Source organism: Antedon bifida, chromosome 1 (genome assembly GCF_963402885.1).
Source record: "Antedon bifida chromosome 1, ecAntBifi1.1, whole genome shotgun sequence".
In the NCBI taxonomy this organism is placed as follows: Eukaryota; Metazoa; Echinodermata; class Crinoidea; order Comatulida; family Antedonidae; genus Antedon; species Antedon bifida.
In genome coordinates, this window is record NC_136226.1 from 19,204,074 (window position 1) to 19,225,916 (window position 21,843).

A 21,843-nucleotide genomic window follows, 5' to 3' on the forward strand; every position below is an offset into this window, starting at 1 on the left:
TCTAGGCTTTTAGAAAGCTAGGCCCTCCTCTGTCTAAATGTTAAATTATATTCGGGACTTTGCTCGTGGATGCTTAAAGGTGATCATAAAGTTGGGGGTGGGATTATACCTGAGGTCAATTCATAATTACATACTGTAGCACAGATTACAATGAACCATTACAATTCTCATCTGCCTAAATCTTTATCAAACAACTCAAACACAATGACTCATCAAAACTGCTGAATACAGTGTTCAATCTTTTCTCCTTTATCTTCTTTGGGAATCACCTTATCTGTTATCACGTAACCACAGCGTGTGTAAAATATTGACAATGCAAATACTACCGTAAAACCTCGAAAGGGCTTCTTTCGAAAAGAACTTTACCACCTCTTTGGTCTGCAAAAGAAGCCCACCCAAGAGTATTAAATAAAGAAGCCCACAGGCTTCTTTCAAGGTTTTACGGTATGTTTTCATTTGAGTCAATGTATGTAGATTTCTCGCCATGCATTCAGGCCTACCTACAGTAATAGACAGCAGCTGATACATCATTCAAATGGGAGAAATTAATGCTTAAAAGTAATGTTATAAAACACACAGTAGGCCTACATGTACATACCATTACACTCTGTTTTTGTTGGTTTAGCTTCTACTATTCCATATACAGTAACGATGATAAAATATGATTGAAATATCAAACATAATGGTATCAGCAACCTATAAGAAAAAACACACACAATTAAAAGCTACAAGAAAGTAATTCTAGTCTGTCCTTTTTCTGTCATTTCAATTTATTGTATTATGAGATGTTATTTCTTAGTTTACTGTTATTTTATAAGTAAAATAGTTGAAATATTTTTTTAGACAGTAGGTACATATAAAAGAGAATACAAGATGTATTTTTTTTTGGAACTGAACACATGATTTTCAGTCATTAAGAAAATTGTTAACCTAATTGTGATTACATTAAAAACTTAAAATTGTTAACACTATGACTGCCAAACAACGAGACCTTCGTGCTTGGAAACAACGCTTGACTGCCAAACACGGAGATCTCCGTGTTTCACGTTTTTTTACGAAATCCGGTAGATAGGTTAATTATTGGTATACTATCAATATGGACCATATATTCGGTCTGGACCGTAAATATTTTACTATTTGAAAGTAACTAATCGGGTTACGAACGACTGTCAATTTTCACACAACAGACCTGTTTGGACATGGTATGGATATTATCATCAATTTACTAGTCTAGGCTAGTGTACTAGGCTAGGCCTAATCGGAAAACGATTCTGGACCAACTTTAGGCCTGGTTGACTAGGCCTGGTATCTTTACTATGTGGATTTTGGCGAAACTTTGATGCAAGATTTATGATTTATAAAAGGTAATATATTTTTTAATAGTGATAACTTGTTTTTATAGGCCTATCGATGTCGTGTAAGTAACGTTTACTTTGTTTGTTGATCTCACTGGGCGATATTTTCATATTGTGATGTCTTGCACAAAATCGCAAATATCTCAACTTTATTGCGCGGAACTATGAAAAACTAAAAAAGTGGGTTACTTTTATTTTACTATTACGATTTACATATTGTGATTTGAAAATCGTTCTTTGTAGCATTGTAAAGCTAAAATCTTTATGATTATTTTAGTCTAAATTACATATCAATCACATCACATACATAGTTTCAATCAGCTTTAATAAAAACATCAAATTGGGCTAAAAACGCTGGTATATGATTTATATTTTTTTCAATAAAGATGTACAAAAGATTAAATATTATATCATAAAAACAAAATACAATTGGACTTGGCAATAGAAGTTTAGTTGGGAAAATTGGGCTTGTTTTGCTCATTTAGCAATGATAATTAAGTATCGTCCTGTACTTCCTCTTCCTGACTTGGTGACTGGCCAAAAACAATTCCACAACAATTTGAAGGACAAATAAAGTAGTTTCATAAGCAAAAATAATAATAATATTAAGATAACATTCAAAAGTATTAATTTCATAACAGTAGTCTTCATGTAAATCAATGTCTAATTGTATAATAATAATAAATACCAGTTTAATAGTTATTAATGTATACAGAGAACACTGTGCTAACATTTATATTGAATATTTTGATATTTAGTGAAACCACATTAAAAAAAACATTAACAAACTAACCTTAAGTTAAGCTCTTCTCTTTTAAGTAAGCGTAATGACCGTGAAAGGTAGAAGTGACAAACAACAACTAGCTGAGTCAATTTCAAAATCTGAGCAGCAAATTCCAGTTGAGCATAATGAATATACACCCAGTGAACAGTGCTGTAAACAAAAATAAAATCACTTTATACTGCACCTAAAAAACAAGCTTGTTTTCCCCTTGGCATTTTTCGCCAAGAAAACTTATAAAAGAAGTCAATAAACTGCCTGTTAATAGTCTATAAGGAAAGGTAATTAAAAAAAGAGATAGGTTTAAAACAAACAGTAATGAAATGAAAGTAAGACAACTTGGTACCAGGTATGTTAACCACACCTAAATAGATTGATAGATATTGACTAGCATGATAGACGCTTTTAAAATAAGTCACTGGCGTGTCTGTGTCAGTCATACAGTATACAGTTGACAACAATCAATCCACAACAACCCACTACTCATCTTGAAAGATGTACTTGTTTTTCTCAAAGTGCATATGAGGCATAATATACACTAGATCTTAGTTTAAATAAGTCCTTTTTACTACCAACAGAACCAGGCATAGAGAGACTTAACGACATTAAACTCCAATGAAACGAAATTGACTCACTCATATTCTACAACTATAAGCACTAGATCATTTTTAAATATCATAAAATATATATAATTTTAAATCTCTTTTTTGTTTTATTTAATTTAATATCTTAATAAATAGCATATTCAGTACTTACATAATAATACATTCTAGGGCAGCACAAGTAAATATTACAACTTGGTGACACAAAACTTTTCCTGAGTGGCACAATCGAATGACCTAAAACAATACAAACAAATATCGATTTGTATCAAAGCATAGAATGATTTCCATACACTATGTATACCAGCTGTTTGTTCAAAACACTGGTCACTCTAAAACAGATACAGTACACCTTTGATGTTAGTACATTCTGAAACCTATTGAAGTTATGAGATTCATTGAATGTTCGTCTGTCAGTTATATCAGGGTTAATGACATGGAGGCATAATAGTAAAAGAGTTACAGTAGCTGATCAGATGAGCAGTGTTAACTCAGTGACTGTATTGTTCTTAACATTTTCAAAATGGTTTTAATATTGGTTACTGTGTAATGACAAGAACATTTATACAAAAATGCTGTACTTTTCTTGAAGTATTCAACAAAGTAAAATAGGAAAGAATTCATGGTCTGTTTACAGATTTCCAAATGCACCAGAACAACTATTACACTGTATAAAGTGCATGTCATACCGTATCTATGTCAATAGAGTAATGTTTATCATGCCCTTAAAAGAATATGTTTACTATGAAAGTTTTTATATTTCAACACTAACAGTACTGTATATCATTTTTCAGTAAAGGATTTACTATCCCCTTCCTGATTAATCGTTTTACTATTATTATTGGTTATCCGCAACTTAGTTGCGGATAACCCTTGTTATTGTCACGTTTCTTTTTCTTCATCTTTATTCTTCTTTCTTTCCCGGATTTTTGTTGCAGCTATATCTCAAATTTTTGTAGACATAACTTTGTATAACTTTGTCATAAGATTGACCTGTAGCTGTAGATGTGCAGGAAACTTTGTTATATGACGTTAGAGTCGCGTAGCGTAAGTTACGCGCGATTTTATGATTTTCAATGATTGATCATAGATTATAAACCAAAAGTAATTTTGTATTGACACTTGGTGAAAATTTAAGTCATATCAAGGGCAAACTTTCTATGGATTAAAAATGGCATGTTTCACAAGAAGTTAAGCGCGCACGCGCATTTAAAGTTTCAAAATGCGCAAAATTAATTTCTAATCAACTTTCTACGCTGATCATGACATTTTGAGCATGTCAAAAATTCCCACACGCGCGAAAACAATTTCGCGTAAGGTGCGCACGGAGCATGAAAATCATATGTTCTTCTCTTGAATTATGATTTTACAGCCTTTCCTAGTCATTTTAAAAAAGATTGACATCATTTCAAATTAAAATGACGTCATACGAACACGTTGATTTAGACCATTTGCGCGCGTTTTAGTTGCAAAAGTGACAACATATTGTCAAAATTATGCCTATTTTTAATCTATTATAGCTCCTCAGGATCACCCATGACCCCCAATTTTTTTAATTTAATATGTAAGCAGATATGTTGTAGATATGAATTCATGCAGAATCTTTACCCCTCGGATGTTATGACGTCATCGTATGGCCACACGAATGTAAAATATAGGATTTTTTACTCCTTCGTTATTGCTCATCACATTCAATAGTGCGCATCTCGCTTATACGTATTTCATTTCCCCCGAGATTTTAATATTGTCTACGTCAATCAACTATCTTTGGCATGAGTTAAAAATATTTTAATTTTTATGACGTCATCATGTCTAAACATGTAAATAACATGGGTCACTTATTTTCATTTTTACAGTAAATTTTAATCTGTTATAGCTTGTCAGAATAAAAAGTGACGCGCATGATTAAAACTTATTATAGAAGTTGTTGAATTGTAGATATGAATTCATATACAAATTTTGTCTATCTGATGTCATGACGTCATCATATGGCCAGTTGAATTCAAAAAGTCATATTTTCATCTCTTGCGTAAAAGTTCATTGCGTTTAAACAAGAGCGCATCTCACTTTTACGCACCCAAAATTCTTCAAATTTGTTTTAATGTAATTATTTAGATAATTATCTTCTAAAATTTTTATCTTTATATGTCAATTTGATGATTTCATCGTGTTAATAATTGGATTTAAAAGATGGGTCTCTTAATTTTGTCTATGATCACTGTATATAACATATACAGTTTATTCTGTAAAATACTGTAATATGGTGTATGCTACATAATAGGTACAATTCAGCACTGTAAACATTCTTAATTCATGTCATAGGATGGCATAATAATTGTTGAGGTTCATATAGTTATAAGTATGTGCATGTTGCGTTTGCGCGGATAACCCGAACTCGTCAAAGTGACGAGTTCAAATCTAGTTCTGTATTCTGCTTCTTTCTTTCTGTCATTTTTGTGCGTCGCGTTTCTCTGAAACGTGTAAACAGAACATATCGTAACTTTGTCAACATATCGACATTTACGTGAACTTGTGCACCTCCTATTTTTGAATGACGTCAGAGTTATGATTTTTTATGATTGATCATAGATTAAAAACAAAGCATAATTTTTATTTTACACTTTGTGAAAATTTAAGTCATATCAATGGCAAACTTTTTGTGGATTAAAAATGGCATGTTTTACAAGAAGTTACGCGCGCACGCGCATTTAAAATTTTAAAATGCGCAAAATTAATTTCTAATCAAATTTCTACGCTGATCATGACATTTTAGGCATGTCAAAAATTCCCACGCGCGCGAACAATTTTACGCGTAAGGTGCGCACGGAGCATGAAAATCATGTTGTTTTCTCTTGAATTATGATTTTACAGCCTTTCCTAGTCATTTTAAACAAGATTGACATCATTACAAATTAAAATGACATCATACGTACACATTGATTTAGACCATTTGCGTGCGTTTTAGTTGCAAAAGTTACAAAATATTGTCAAAATTATGCCTATTTTGAATCTATTATAGCTCCTCGGGATCAATGGTTACCCCTAATTTTTTTAACTTAATATGTAAGCAGATATGTTGTAGATATGAATTCATGCACAATTTTTTCCTCACGGATGTTGTGACGTCATCGTATGGCCACACGAATGTAAAATATAGGATTTTTGTCTCTTTCGTTATTGCTCATCACATTCAATGGAGCGCATCACGCTTATCCGTATTCCAATTTCTCCAAGACTTTATTATTGTCTAGGTCAATCAACTATCTTTCGCATGAATTAAAAATATTTTAATTTTTATGACGTCGTCATGCCTAAAAATTTTAATTGCATGGGTCATTAATTTCACCTTTACAGTAAATTTTAATCTGTTATAGATCGTAAGAATAAAATGTGATAATCACGATTAAAACGTTTTCCGGAAGCTATTGGATTGTAGATACGAATTTATGTGAACATTTTGCCAATCGGATGTTGTGACATCATCATATGGCCACTTGACTTAAAAAAGTCGTATTTTAATCTTTTGCGTCATTGTTCATTACATTTAAAAGAGCGCGCATCAATATTTCACGTATTCAAATTTCTTCTACACGTTAATATGTTGTTGCTGAGATAATTTTCTTCCGAAATTGCTACCTTCGCGTTTCATTTTGAAACCGTCAACATGTTAAAAGTTGGAATAAATAGCGGGTCCCATAATTTCACCTATTCTACACTGTATGTGATATGTATACAGATTATACTGTGTATACTATATGACACAAAATAACAGAATTCAGCAATAACAACATATCATATTCTTCAGTTCAGGTCATAATGCCATAATCAATTTCTGTGTGCAATATTCCAACGTATGATGTGCATGTGGCGTTTGTTGTGCGGATAACTAACTCGTCAAAGTGACGAGTTTCATGTCTAGTTCTTCTTTCTTTCCCTGATTTTTGTGAGCAGCATCCCCTATTTCTTGTAAATATATCTTTTGTATAACTTTGTCATTATATGGACATTTACCTGAAGTTGTGCACCTCCATATTTTGAATGACGTCAGAGTTGCGCAAAGTGACTTACGCGCGATTTTATGAATTTCAATGATTGATCATAGGATAAAAAATAAAAGTCATTTTGTATTGACACTTGGTGAAAATTTAAGTCATATCAAGGGCAAACTTTCTATGGATTAAAAATGGCAAGTTTTACAAGAAGTTACGCGGGCACACGCATTTAAAGTTTCAAAATGCGCAAAAATAATTTAATAACTAGAATTTAATTCGTCACTTTGACGAATTATAGGTGATCATTTTTATCATTTTAATGAAATTAAAACTTTTTAAACATGCACGTACGTTAACATACGATCGTAAAAAGTTGATGTATGCCATTCTATGACATGATGCATACGCTTATAGTACTGAGTTGTGCATGCCATATACAATATGTACAGTATATACTGTATATCTATATACAGTGTAGCATAGGTGAAATTACGGGACACACATCATGTTCTAATTTTTTGGTATGATGGAATTATCAAAATAAACTCAAAGATGACAATTTCGAAAGATAATGAATTGAGCAAATAAATATAAGAATTGCAAGAGAATCTGGCATGTAGAAGCGCTGTGCGCGCTGTTTGAAATTTGTATAACTTTGACGAAAAAGATGAAAAAACTACTTTTTAACTTCATCTGGCCATATGTTAACGTCACAACATCCGATAGGCTTAGTTTTTATATGAATTCATATCTACATTTCATCAGCTTTCATAATAAATTATAATCATCAAGGTAACCTTCAATTCTGAAGAGCTGTAAGATATTCAAATTTACGGCAAAGGTGAAATTACACGACCTACGTTATTCAAGTTTTTACGCGTGATGACGTCATCAAAATGAAAACACTGACAACTTATGATAAAGATAAATAATTAAGCAAGCACACACTGAAATTTGTGCGAAAATCGAGCTCAAATAGCGGAGATGCGCTCTATTGAATGTGATAACCTACACAAAACGGAAAAAAATCCTAATTTTTTAATTCAAGTGGCCATTTGATGACGTAATACCATTTTGTACGTCTAATGTGTATATACATTTATATCTACAACTCAATGGCTTCCCGAATAAGTTAAAAAACTTAGGGGTCATCGTGCATTCTGAAGAATTATTTTCATTTTAAAAATGCCTTATTTTTCATCATTTTCAGCACTTTAATGCAATTAATGTGCGCATTTTGTCATTTTTAACATGCTCGTATAGCGTTATTTTAAGTCGGAACGGACTCAAATTTGGTGAATGTACTAAGGATGGTGAGTAGAATGCGATTTCTACAAAAAATTCGTATTTTTACGCTTTTTAAGAATTGCGCGCGCAAAAACGCATTTTTGCGCAGTAATTTTTTGAAACACGCAAATAGCCTAATTCATGCTCTAAATTGATCAAAACTTAATTTTGAGCTTTTTAAATTTTTTACGCGCGATTTCACGCGTATGACCCTACGTGCGCGTGCCTTTTATTGGTTAATATATTTACCTTTTACCTGAAGTTTACGTATTGTGAATTTTATTGATATGTGATAAAGAGTTATGGCGATATGATTGATAATGTGATTTAACAAAATGGCGTATAAATGACGTCACGGTTGAGTGATCACGCTGAAAAGCTTATTAGGATTAAGTTACAGTATTTGAAAGATATTGTGAAAATTTTGTCATCTTCAACATTCAACTTTTTGAGATAATTGTTACACAAAATCTGTACAGAGAGAAATAAAGAATAAAGATTTCATACAATAACAATAGGTGATCATTTTATTCTAAATGATCACCTAATAATAATCAACTTTCTGCGCTGATCATGACATTTTAAGCATGTCAAAAATTCCCGTGCGCGCGAAAAAATTTACGCGTAAGGTGCGCACGGAGCATGAAAATCATGTGTTTTTCTCTTGAATTGTGATTTTCTAGTCTTTCCTAGTCATTTAAAAAAAGATTGACATCATTTCAAATTAAAATGACGTCATACGAACACGATGATTTAGACCATTTGCGCGCGTTTTAGTTGCAAAAGTGACAAAATATTGTCAAAATTTTGCCTATTTTTAATCTATTATAGCTCCTCAGGATCATCCACGACCCCCAATTTTTTTAATTTAATATGTAAGCAGATATGTTGTAGATATGAATTCATGCAGAATCTTTACCCCTCGGATGTTATGACGTCATTGTATGGCCGGCCACACGAATGTAAAATATAGGATTTTTTACTCTTTCGTTATTGCTCATCACATTAAATAGAGCGCATCTCACTTTTACGTGCCCAAAATTCTTCAAATTTGTTTGAATGTAATTATTTAGATAATTATCTTCTAAAATTGTTATCTTTATATGCCAATTTGATGACGTCATCGTGTTAATAATTGGATTTAAAAGATGGGTCTCGTAATTTCGTCTATGCTACTCTGTATATAACATACAGTGTATTCTGTAAACGCTATAATATGCTGTATGCTACAAAATAGGTACAATTCAGCACTGTAAACAGTTTAAAGTATGTGCATGTTGCATTTGCGCGGATAACCCGAACTCGTCAAAGTGACGAGTTCAAATCTAGTTTTCTAATGGTTGTGTTCAGAAAATAATTCAGAATCATTTAATTTAAGAATAATCCTGTTTCGGTGTGTAAACGCCAACTGGACTTTTAAACTATTTTCATACACATTTTCATCCCAATATTTTAGCCTTATATATTTAACCCCTTAAAATAATTTCAAAATCATTTTATATTTTGCATAAAAATTAACATAGTTACCTTTATAGTACATAGCAAAAAAAGTACAGAGCAAATGAATGACAAAAATCCATTTCTAGAAAGAAAATAAAATGATCTTGATAATATGAAAATTCATCATTATTCTCAAAGGAATAAAACTTTGGTTCACTGTGTGAAAACAATTCATAACTAGATTTAATTTGTTACTATGACGAATAATAATAATATTAATTTAAAAAATAATTGAACTTAAAAAAATCACCTCAATTTGTGACTTACAAAATAACAGATACATGATTAATTAGCATATCCAACAGTTTTATGATGGTGGAAACAATATGTCCTTGCATACAAAAATGAGGGGATATTGTCTTGGTTATACTGTAGGGCTAATATGTCCTGTATGTCACACTGAATAATCACACACACATTTAATTAGTGCGGCATTCATTAATTTTTTCGTTTTGAAAAAAAAATAAAATAATAAAATATAACTTTTTAGCTTTGAAAAGACACATTGTTTACTTTATTTGGACTAAGATGAATTTTTGATCACAAAGGATATAATAGCTTGGACCTGCCCTATCAAGTTTAATGACATGTGCATGGGTGTCATTATTTCACATTCATAATTCATCAAAAATGGTATACAGAACAACAATCAAGTGTAAAAACAGTCTTTCTATATAATATCGTCTTGAAATGTAGTTTTCTATTTCTTATTTTGATCTTGGAAAGTTGTATTTATTTATAATGGCAAAAAATCCCCAAAAATTACCAAATTTTACCCACCCCCATACTGTAGGGCAACATCGAGCAAAAAGAATTTCGAAATAGTTAGTTTTTTTATAAAACAGTGATTTTTTGGAAAATTTCATTATTTTCCCCGAAACTTTGATAATTCAAATTCTTTTATATCTTTATTTGAATATACAGTACATCTTCATCACTATACCCAGTAGGAAAACCATACTCCATAAGAATTTTTTTATAGAAAAAATAGCTGTTATCATTGATTTTATAAAAAAATAGGTAAATCTAAAATAGCTGTAATAATGACGTCATTAATATTAAAATTACCATTTTTTTTTACTCCCACCATAGACCAACCTTTTGCCCACCACACACACAAAAAATAATTACAAATTAATTTAAAAATCACTTGTTTTTCTAAAAGAAATGTACAGTAGGTGGGACTAAACAATGCGCAGTGAAAAGGTTAAGGCAACACTACAGTATTTCATTATCAGCTTGCTTAAAGACACTAGACCTACGTTTTTTTTACCTAACTACATTTTATGTAAAAATAAACACCATACTGTATGGACCTACAGTATTGCGATAATTATTTTCATCTTAAATGGTTAAAAATGTGAAAATTATGTTGATTCTAATCATTTTAGCGGCCCGCTACAAATCCCAATATGCATAGTGTGCGGATTGATATTTTCATATTGTGATGCACCCACTTTGATCGATAGTGTGAAAGGGAAAACAATTAAAAGAACTGTAAATTTTCAGCTAAAATACCAGGTCTTGCCCAATTTTTATTAATGGATTCTGCCAAAAAAGAAAAGAGAATTAATTCAGCAACGCGACAGCGTCAGGCTAGGCCTATAACTAGCATATGATGTTCATATGTTACCGCTCTTTACAAGCTAGGCCTACAAAACTAAGCCCAACTAAGCTAGGCCTAGAAACGTCTACGATAGAACTTTTGACGGCAGCTACTTTATTTTTTATTTTATGTCTTTAGGCAATTAGGCAAGGATTACCAATAGTGAATTAATCACTGTCCTATCAGATAGGTGGTAACCCCCCTGATACAAGGGCTATTTTGTGAACCAGTTCACCGGGGTAACCCCCTACTCTTTTCGAATAATGAACTGGGTTCTTTAAAGTGCACACAGGTTATAACTGTGTACACTGGACCTACGGTTTATAGTCCTTATCCGAGAAGACTTGTTCCACCACCAGAACTAGGAGCGAGTCGGCCTCGAACCCTTGCCGATGTTGTTGGCTCTTTAGGTACGGTAAACGGCGCCCCTGCCTTAACCGCTCGGCCATTTGACTCATATTTGACTTATAGTAGGTAACTGTGCATTGTTTTCTCTTTTTATCATAATTAACCTTAGAATACACATTTAAGACAAGAAATGACATGGTTTAATATTTTTTAAGTTATATAATGCATTATTTTTACAAAACTTCAAAAATTGCAGGTCTAGTGTCTTTAAAATAAAGTTTGTTTGGGATTGTTTACATTGCATGAAACTTCACACAAAACCTTCCAAAAGTCTTACTTACAGTATAAGTAATGTTGAACAACATTAAAATATTTGAAGAGTTCAAAATTTGATTTTAAGGAAGATTAAAGAGAGATAACTGTACAGTACATTGTTTACACATTGGTAAAACCTGTTCTTCTATATGGAGCTGAGACCTGGAAAATTAGATGGCCATATGTTATATCTAATGAAAATCTACTAAAAACCACAAAAATGAAGAGTAAGCGAAGAGACCAAGATCAAAAGATGGAAATGGATCGGCCATGTGATGAGAATGGAAAACATAGTCAGTGTATGACAGCTATGACATGAAAACCAGAAGGCAGGAGGAGAGTCCGACGGCCCAAAACAATATGGCGGAGAACGGTGTAAAAAGAGAGAGAATACCTTGTAAGAACATGGAACGAAGCAAAACAAATCGCTGCTGATAGAACCAAAAAAAAAAATTGCCACTGCAGAGGTTACGTAAGATACATTGTTCCAATCCACAGCTAAAAAATTGTAAACATTTTCACAATGAAAAAATAAAAAGTTATACCTAGCACATGCCAGAGGATTGAAGAAATCAGATGAACAGCCTTTATTTACAACATCGCATTCTTCCGTATAATTCAGTTCAGATATTTGGCAACATTTTTGCCTATCTGTAAAAACTTCACCAATATGATTCATAGTTTTTGTTCTGAAATAAAAAAAAAATAATAATAAACTAGAATTTAATTCGTCACTTTGATGAATTATAGGTGATCATTTTTATCATTTTACTGAAATTAATTTTTTTTAAACATGCACGTACGTTAACATACGATCGGAAAATGTTGATGTATGCCATCCTATTATATACTTATAGTGCTGAGTTGTGCCTATATGCCATATACAATATGTACAGTATATACTGTATATCTATATACAGTGTAGCATAGGTGAAATTACGGGACACACATGTTCTAATTTTTTGGCATGATGACGTTATCAAACTAAACTTTAAGATGACAATTTCGAAAGATAATTAATTGAGCAAAAAAATATAAGATTTGGAAAAAAATTTGGCACGTTGAAGCGCTGTGCGCGCTCTTTGAATTGTGTATAACTTTGACGAAAAATATGAAAAAACTACTTTTTCACTTCAACTGGCCATATGTTAACGTCACAACATCCGATAGGATTAATTTTTATATGAATTAATATCTACATTTCATCAGCTTTCATAATAAATTATAATCATCAAGGTAACCTTCAATTCTGAAGAGCTGTAAGATATTCAAATTCACTGCGAAGGTGAAATTACACGGCCTACGTTATTCAAGTTTTTACGCGTGATGACGTCATTAAAATGAAGATAGTGTCAACTCATGATAAAGATAATTAATTAAGCAAGCACATACTGAAAGTTGTGCGAAATTCGAGCACACATAACCAAGATGCGCTCTGTTGAATGTGATAATCTACACAAAAAGATAACAAATCCTAATTTTTAAATTCAAGTGGCCATTTGATGACGTCAAAACATTTTGTACGTAAAATGTGTACATGAATTCATATCTACAACTCAATGGCTTCCAGAATAAGTTAAAAAAATCGGGGGTCATCTTGCATTCTGAAGAATTATTTTCATTTTAAAAAAGACCTATTTTTCACCATGTTCAGAACTTTTGTAAAATTAATGTGCGCATTTTGTCATTTTTAACATGCTCGTATAGCGTTATTTTAAGTCGGAACTGACTCAAATTTGGTGAATGTACTAAGGATGGTGAGTAGAATGAGATTTGTAAAAAAAATTCATATTTTTTACGCTTTTTAAGTATCGCGCGCGCAAAAACGCATTTTTGCGCAGTAATTTTTTTAAACACGCAAATGGCCTAATTCATGCTCTAAATTGATCAAAACTTAATTTTGAGCGTTTTAAATTTTTAACGCGCGATACCACGCGCATGAACCTACGTGCGCGTGCGTTTTTATTTACTAATATTTTTACCCTTGATCTAAGTTTACGTGTAGTGAATTTCATTAATATGTGATAATGAATTATGGAGATATGATTGATAATGTGATTTCGCAAAATGGCGTATAAATGTCGTCACGGATGAGTGATCACGCTGGAAAGCTTATTAGGATTAAGTTATATTATTTGAAAGATATTCTGAAATTTTTGTAATCATTGACATTAAACTTTTTGAGATAATTGTTACACAAAATAGTGTACAGAAACAATAAAAAGACTAGACATGTAACTCGTCACTTTGACGAGTTTGGTTTTCCGCCGCGCAAGTGGTGCAACATGAACGTGTAACGACGTACCTTACCGTACCGAACATTAAGGGGATAGGTTGAGGACAAAAGGAAGTGTCCACGTTGGCATTATGACCTGAACTGAAGAATATGATATGTTTTTATTGCTGAATTCTATTATTTTGATTCATATATAGTATACACAGTATAATCTGTATCCATATCACATACAGTGTAGAATAGGTGAAATTACGGGACCCGCTATTTATTGCAATTTTTAACATGGCGACGGCATCAAAATGAAATACAAAGATAGCAATTTCGGAAGGATATTATCTCAGCAACAACATATTAACGTGCAAAAGAAATTTGAATACGTGAAATATTGATGCGCGCTCTTTTAAATGCAATGAATTATGACGCAAAAGATGAAAATACGACTTTTTTCATTTAACTGGCCATATGATGACGTCACAACATCCGATTGGCAAAATTTTCACATGATTTCGTATCTAAAATCCAATAGCTTCCAGAAAACGTTTTAATCGTGATTATCAAATTTTATTCTTACGAGCTATAACAGATTAAAATTTACTGTAAAGATGAAATTAATGCCACACGTAATTTAAATTTTTAGGAATGATGACGTCAAAAAAATTAAAATATTTATAATTCATGCGAAAGACAATTGATTGACCTAGACAATATCAAAATTTGGGTGAAAATGGAAAACGGATAAGTGGAGATGCGCTCTATTAAATATGATGAGCTATGACGAAAGATACAAAAATCCTAAATTTTATATTAGCGTGGCCATACGATGACGTCACAATGTCCGGTTAGCCATATGATCCGATATCTACAACTCATTAACTTCCAGAAAATGTCATCCACAAAAAGTTGACCGTGCAGTTTAGAAATTACGACTGTTTAAAAAAAGGCATAATTTTGACAATTTTTTTAACTTTTTCAACAAAAACTCGCGCAAATTGTCCAATTCCACGTGCTCGTATGACGTTACTTTAAGTCGAAATTGTTTAAAAGTTGGTAAAATTACTAGAAAAGGCTGGAAAAACATAAATCACGCGAAAAAAATATGTTTTTAATGCTACGTGCGCACCGCACACGTAAAAATTTGCGCACGCGTGGGAATTTTTTACATGCTTAAAACGACATGAAACGCGTAGAAACTTGATTAGAAAATAATTTAGCGCATTTTGAAATTTTAAATGCGCGTGCGCGCGTAACTTTGTGTAAAACACGCAATTTTGGTTCGACAGAAAGTTAGCGCATGATATAAATTAAATTTGTGCAAAGTTTCAATATAAAATGTTATTTGGTTTTTGACCTATGTTAAATACGAGAAAATCGTTAAATCGCGCGTACGTCACGTTGCGCAATTGTAAACATCATGAAAAGCTTCGCTTGACGACGTTACATAAATGTCAAAATGTTAACATAGTTCACAAAATGTTATGTTTGCAAGTTTCAGAGAAAAGCGATACACAAAAATCATACAGAAAGAAAGAAGATAAACTAGACATGAAACTCGTCACTTTGACGAGTTAGTTATCCGCACGACAAACGCCACGTGAAAGTCATACGTTGGAATATTGCACACGGAAAAAGATTATGGCATTATGACCTGAACTGAAGACTTTGTTATTGCTGAATTCTATTTTGATTCATATATAGTATACACAGTATAATCTGTATACATATCACATACAGTGTAGAATAGGGGAAATTACGGAACCCGCTATTTATTGCAATTTTTAACATGTTGATGGTTTTAAAATGAAACGCGAAGGTAGCAATTTTGGAAGGAAATTATCTCAGCAACAACATATTAACGTGTAGAAGAAATTTGAATACATGAAATATTAATTTTTAATATTTAATCTTTTAAATGTAATGAACTATGACGCAAAAGATGAAAATACAACTTTTTTTATTTAACTGGCCATATGATGACATCACCACATCCGATTGGCAACATTTTCACATGATTTTGTATCTACAATCCAATAGCTTCAAGAAAACGTTTTAATCGTGATTATCACATTTTATTCTTACGAGCTATAACAGATTGAAATTTACTGTAAAGATGAAATTAATGCCACACGTAATTTAAATTTTTAGGCATGATGACGTCATAAAAATTAAAATATTTTCAACTCATGCTAAAGATAGTTGATTGACCTAGACAATATCAAAATCGGGGTGAAAATGGAAAAAGGATAAGTGGAGATGCCCTCTATTAAATGTGAGGAGTTATGACGAAAGATACAAAAATCCTAAATTTCATATTCGCGTGGCCATACGATGACGTCACAATATCCGGTTAGCCATATTAATGCATGATCTGATATCTACAACTCATCAACTTCCAGAATTTGTAATAAAAATAATTTTTACCGTTTAGTTTAGAAACTACGATTGTTTAAAAAAAGGCTTAATTTTGACGAATTTTTGAAGTTTTTCATCAAAAAAGCGCGCAAATTCTACGTGCTCGTATGACGTAATTTGAAGTCGAAATTATTTAAAAGTTGGTCAAATTACTAGAAAAGGCTGGAAAAACATAAATCACTCGAAAAAATGACGTTTTTAACGCTACGTGTGCACCACGCGCGTAAAAATTTGCGCACGTGTGGGAATTTTTGACATGCTCAAAATGACATGAAACGCGTATAAAGTTGATTAGAAATTGATTTTTCGCATTGCAAAATTTTAAACGCGCGTGCGCGCGTAACTTCGTGTAAAACATGCCATTTTTAGTGCACAAAAAGTTAGCGCACGATATAAATTAGACTTTTGCTAAGTTTCAATTTAAATTGTTATATGGTTTTCGATCTATGTTAAATACGCGAAATTCATAAAAACGCGCGTAAGTCATGTTGCGCAACTCTGACGTCATTCAATTATAGGAAAGCACAACTTCACGTGATTGCCCATATGTTGACAAAGTTATAAAATGTTAACTTTACACGTTTTAGAGATACGCTCTGCACAAAAATGACAGAAAGAAAGAAGAACTAGACATGAAACTCGTCACTTTGACGAGTTAGTTATCCGCACGACAAACGCCACGTCCACGCCATACGTTGGAATATTGCACACGGAAAAAGATTATGGAATTATGACCTGAACTGAAGACTATGATATGTTGTTATTGCTGAATTCTATTATTTTGATTCATATATAGTATACACAGTGTAATCTGTATACATATCACATACAGTGTAGAATAGGGGAAATTACGGGACCCGCTATTTATTGCAATTTTTAACATGTTGATGGTTTTAAAATGAAACGCGAAGGTAGCAATTTTGGAAGGAAATTATCTCAGCAACAACATATTAACGTGTAGAAGAAATTTGAATACGTGAAATATTAATGCGCGCTCTTTTAAATGTAATGAACTATGACACAAAATATGAAAATACGACTTTTTTTTATTTAACTGGCCATATGATGACGTCACCACATCCGATTGGCAAAATTTTCACATGATTTTGTATCTACAATCCAATAGCTTCAAGAAAACGTTTTAATCGTGATTATCACATTTTATTTTTACGAGCTATAACAGATTGAAATTTACTGTAAAGATGAAATTAATGCCACACGTCATTTAAATTTTTAGGCATGATGACGTCATAAAAATTAAAATATTTTTAACTCATGCTAAATATAGTTGATTGACCTAGACAATATAAAATTCGGGGTGAAAATGGAAAACGGATAAGTGGAGATGCGCTCTATTAAATGTGAGGAGTTATGACGAACGATACAAAAATCCTAAATTTCATATTCGCGTGGCCATACGATGACGTCACAATGTCCGGTTAGCCATATTAATGCATGATCTGATATCTACAACTCATCAACTTCCAGAATATGTAATAAAAATAATTTTTACCGTTTAGTTTAGAAACTACGATTGTTTAAAAAAAGGCTTAATTTTGACGAATTTTTTAAGTTTTTCATCAAAAAAGCGCGCAAATTATCATATTCTACGTGCTCGTATGACGTAATTTGAAGTCGAAATTGTTTAAAAGTTGGTAAAATTAATAGAAAAGGCTGGAAAAACATAAATCACTCGAAAAAATGACGTTTTTAACGCTACGTGTGCACCACGCGCGTAAAAATTTGCGCACGTGTGGGAATTTTTGACATGCTCAAAATGACATGAAACGCGTAGAAAGTTGATTAGAAATTGATTTTTCGCATTCTAAAATTTTAAACGCGCGTGCGCGCATAACTTCGTGTAAAACGTGCCATTTTTAGTCCACAAAAAGTTAGCGCACGATATAAATTAGACTTTTGCTAAGTTTCAATTTAAATTGTTATATGGTTTTCGATCTATGTTAAATACGCGAAATTCATAAAAACGCGCGTAAGTCATGTTGCGCAACTCTGACGTCATTCAATTATAGGAAAGCACAACTTCACGTAATTGCCCATATGTTGACAAAGTTATAAAATGTTAACTTTACACGTTTTAGAGATACGCTCTGCACAAAAATGACAGAAAGAAAGAAGAACTAGACTTGAACTCGTCACTTTGACGAGTTAGTTATCCGCACGACAAACGCCACGCGCACGTCATACGTTGGAATTTTGCACACGGAAAAAGATTATGGCATTATGACCTGAACTGAAGAATATCATATGCTGTTAGTGCTGAATTCTGTCAATTTTGCGTCATATAGTATATACAGTGCAAACGGTATAATCTGTATACATGTTACATACAGTGTAGAATAGGTGAAATTACGGGACCCCCCGTTTATTCTTATTTTCAACATGGCGACGGTATCAAAATGAAACACTAAGATAGCAATTTCGGAAGGACATTATCTCAGCAACCACATATTACCGTGTAGAAGAAATTTGAATACGTAAAATATAGATGCGCGCCCTTTTAAATGTGATGAACTATTACGCAAAATATGAAAATACAACTTTTTTTATTCAACTGGCCATATGATGACGTCACAACATCCGATTGGCAAAATGTTTACATGAATTCGTATCTACAATCCAATAGCTTCCAGAAAACGTTTTAATAATGATTATCACGTTTTATTCTGACGAGCTATAAAAGATTGAAATTTACTGTAAAGATGAAAATAAGTGACCCACGTTTTTTTCATTTTTAGACATGATGACGTCATAAAAATTAAAATATTTTTAACTCATGCGAAAGATAGTTGATTGACCTAGATAATATAAAAATCGGGGTGAAAATGGCAAACAGATAATTGGAGATGCGCTCTATTAAATGTGATGAGCTATGATGAAAGATACAAAAATCCTATATTTTATATTCGCGTGGCCATACGATGACGTCACAATGTCCAGTTAGCCATATTAATGCATGATCCGATATCTACAACTCATTAACTTCCAGAATATGTAATAAAAATAATTTTTACCGTTTAGTTTAGAAGCTACGACGGTTTAAAAAAATGCATCATTTTGACGAATTTTTGAACTTTTTCATCAAAAACGCGCGCAAATTATCCAATTCGACGTGCTCGTATGACGTAATTTTAAGTCGAAATTGTTTAAAAGTTGGTAAAAGTACTGTAAAAGGCTTGAAAAACATAGATCATGCGGGAAAAGTATGTTATCAACGCTACGTGCGCACCGCGCGCGTAAAAAATTGCGCGCGCGTGGTAATTTTTGACATGCTTAAAATAACATGAAACGCGTAGAAAGTTGATTAGAAATTATTTTTTCGCACTTTAAAATTTTAAACGCACGTGCGCGCGTAACTTTGTGTGAAATATGCCATTTTTTTTTCACAGTCAGTTAGCGCAAGATATAAATTAAACTTTTACTAAGTTTCAATTTAAAATGTTATATGGTTTTCGATTTATGTTAAATACGCGAAATTCGTTAAAACGCGCGTAAGTCATGTTGCGCAACTCTGACGTCATTCAAAAATAAAAAAGCACAACTTCAAGTGAATGCCCACATGTTGACAAAGTTATGAAATGTTAACTTTACAAGTTTTAGAGATACGCTCTGCACAAAAATGACAGAAAGAAAGAAGAACTAGACATGAAACTCGTCACTTTGACGAGTTAGTTATCCGCACGACAAACGCCACGCGCACGTCATACTTTGGAATTTTGCACACGGAAAAAGATTATGGCATTATGACCTGAACTGAAGAATATCATATACTGTTAGTGCCGAATTCTGTCAATTTTACGTCATATAGTATATACAGTGCAAACGGTATAATCTGTATACATGTTACATACAGTGTAGAATAGGTGAAATTACGGGACCCCCCGTTTATTCTTATTTTCAGCATGGCGACGGTATCAAAATGAAACACTAAGATAGCAATTTCGGAAGGACATTATCTCAGCAACCACATATTACCGTGTAGAAGAAATTTGAATACGTAAAATATAGATGCGCGCCCTTTTAAATGTGATGAACTATTACGCAAAATATGAAAATACGACTTTTTTTATTCAACTGGCCATATGATGACGTCACAACATCCGATTGGCAAAATGTTTACATGAATTCGTATCTACAATCCAATAGCTTCCAGAAAACGTTTTAATAATGATTATCACGTTTTATTCTGACGAGCTATAAAAGATTGAAATTTACTGTAAAGATGAAAATAAGTGACCCACGTTATTTTCATTTTTAGACATGATGACGTCATAAAAATTAAAATATTTTTAACTCATGTGAAAGATAGTTGATTGACCTAGATAATATAAAAATCGGGGTGAAAATGGAAAACAGATAATTGGAGATGCGCTCTATTAAATGTGATGAGCTATGATGAAAGATACAAAAATCCTATATTTTATATTCGCGTGGCCATACGATGACGTCACAATGTCCGATTAGCCATATTAATGCATGATCCGATATCTACAACTCATTAACTTCCAGAATATGTAATAAAAATAATTTTTACCGTTTAGTTTAGAAGCTACGACGGTTTAAAAAAATGCATCATTTTGACGAATTTTTGAACTTTTTCATCAAAAACGCGCGCAAATTATCCAATTCGACGTGCTCGTATGACGTAATTTTAAGTCGAAATTGTTTAAAAGTTGGTAAAAGTACTGTAAAAGGCTTGAAAAACATAGATCATGCGGGAAAAGTATGTTATCAACGCTACGTGCGCACCGCGCGCGTAAAAAAATGCGCGCGCGTGGTAATTTTTGACATGCTTAAAATAACATGAAACGCGTAGAAAGTTGATTAGAAATTATTTTTTCGCACTTTAAAATTTTAAACGCGCGTGCGCGCGTAACTTTGTGTGAAACATGCCATTTTTTTCTCACAGTCAGTTAGCGCAAGATATAAATTAAACTTTTACTAAGTTTCAATTTAAAATGTTATATGGTTTTCGATTTATGTTAAATACGCGAAATTCGTTAAAACGCGCGTAAGTCATGTTGCGCAACTCTGACGTCATTCAAAAATAAAAAAGCACAACTTCAAGTGAATTCCCACTTGTTGACAAAGTTATGAAATGTTAACTTTACAAGTTTTAGAGATACGCTCTGCACAAAAATGACAGAAAGAAAGAAGAATAATACAGAAAAAAAAAAAAAAAAGATGATGAAACAGGACAGTTACAAGGAGTTATCCGCTGAATGCGGATAACTAATAATACAGAAAAAAAAAAAAAAGATGATGAAACAGGACAGTTACAAGGAGTTATCCGCTGAATGCGGATAACTAACTAGACATGAAACTCGTCACTTTGACGAGTTAGTTATCCGCACGACAAACGCCACGCGCACGTCATACGTTGGAATTTTGCAC

The 21,843-nt window shown here is 32.6% G+C and overlaps 4 protein-coding genes across 5 annotated transcripts in view; 2 read left to right on the forward strand and 2 right to left on the reverse strand.

The window, feature by feature from the left end:
* Positions 1–21,843, forward strand: part of LOC144844692 (uncharacterized) — a 276,862-nt gene that overhangs the window by 151,554 nt on the left and 103,465 nt on the right. The gene's annotated exons all lie outside the window — the stretch shown is intronic.
* Positions 1–21,843, reverse strand: part of LOC144845189 (uncharacterized) — a 141,371-nt gene that overhangs the window by 47,894 nt on the left and 71,634 nt on the right. The window lies entirely within an intron of this gene.
* The window catches only part of LOC144844928 (uncharacterized), a 42,602-nt gene that overhangs the window by 5,223 nt on the left and 15,536 nt on the right, over positions 1–21,843 (reverse strand). The window contains exons 2-6 of the mRNA XM_078702045.1: positions 12,332–12,475; positions 9,545–9,599; positions 2,893–2,975; positions 2,149–2,289; positions 599–696 (exon numbers count right to left, since the gene is read on the reverse strand). Coding sequence (XP_078558171.1) covers positions 599–696; positions 2,149–2,289; positions 2,893–2,975; positions 9,545–9,599; positions 12,332–12,465 — 511 coding nt within the window. The 5' untranslated portion in view covers positions 12,466–12,475. The remainder of the gene's footprint in view (positions 1–598; positions 697–2,148; positions 2,290–2,892; positions 2,976–9,544; positions 9,600–12,331; positions 12,476–21,843) is intronic.
* The window catches only part of LOC144844465 (outer dynein arm-docking complex subunit 2-like), a 118,502-nt gene continuing 101,010 nt past the window's right edge, over positions 4,352–21,843 (forward strand). Inside the window, exon 1 of the mRNA XM_078701403.1 lies at positions 4,352–4,385. Within this exon, the coding sequence (XP_078557529.1) occupies positions 4,372–4,385 (14 nt within the window). The 5' untranslated portion in view covers positions 4,352–4,371. The remainder of the gene's footprint in view (positions 4,386–21,843) is intronic.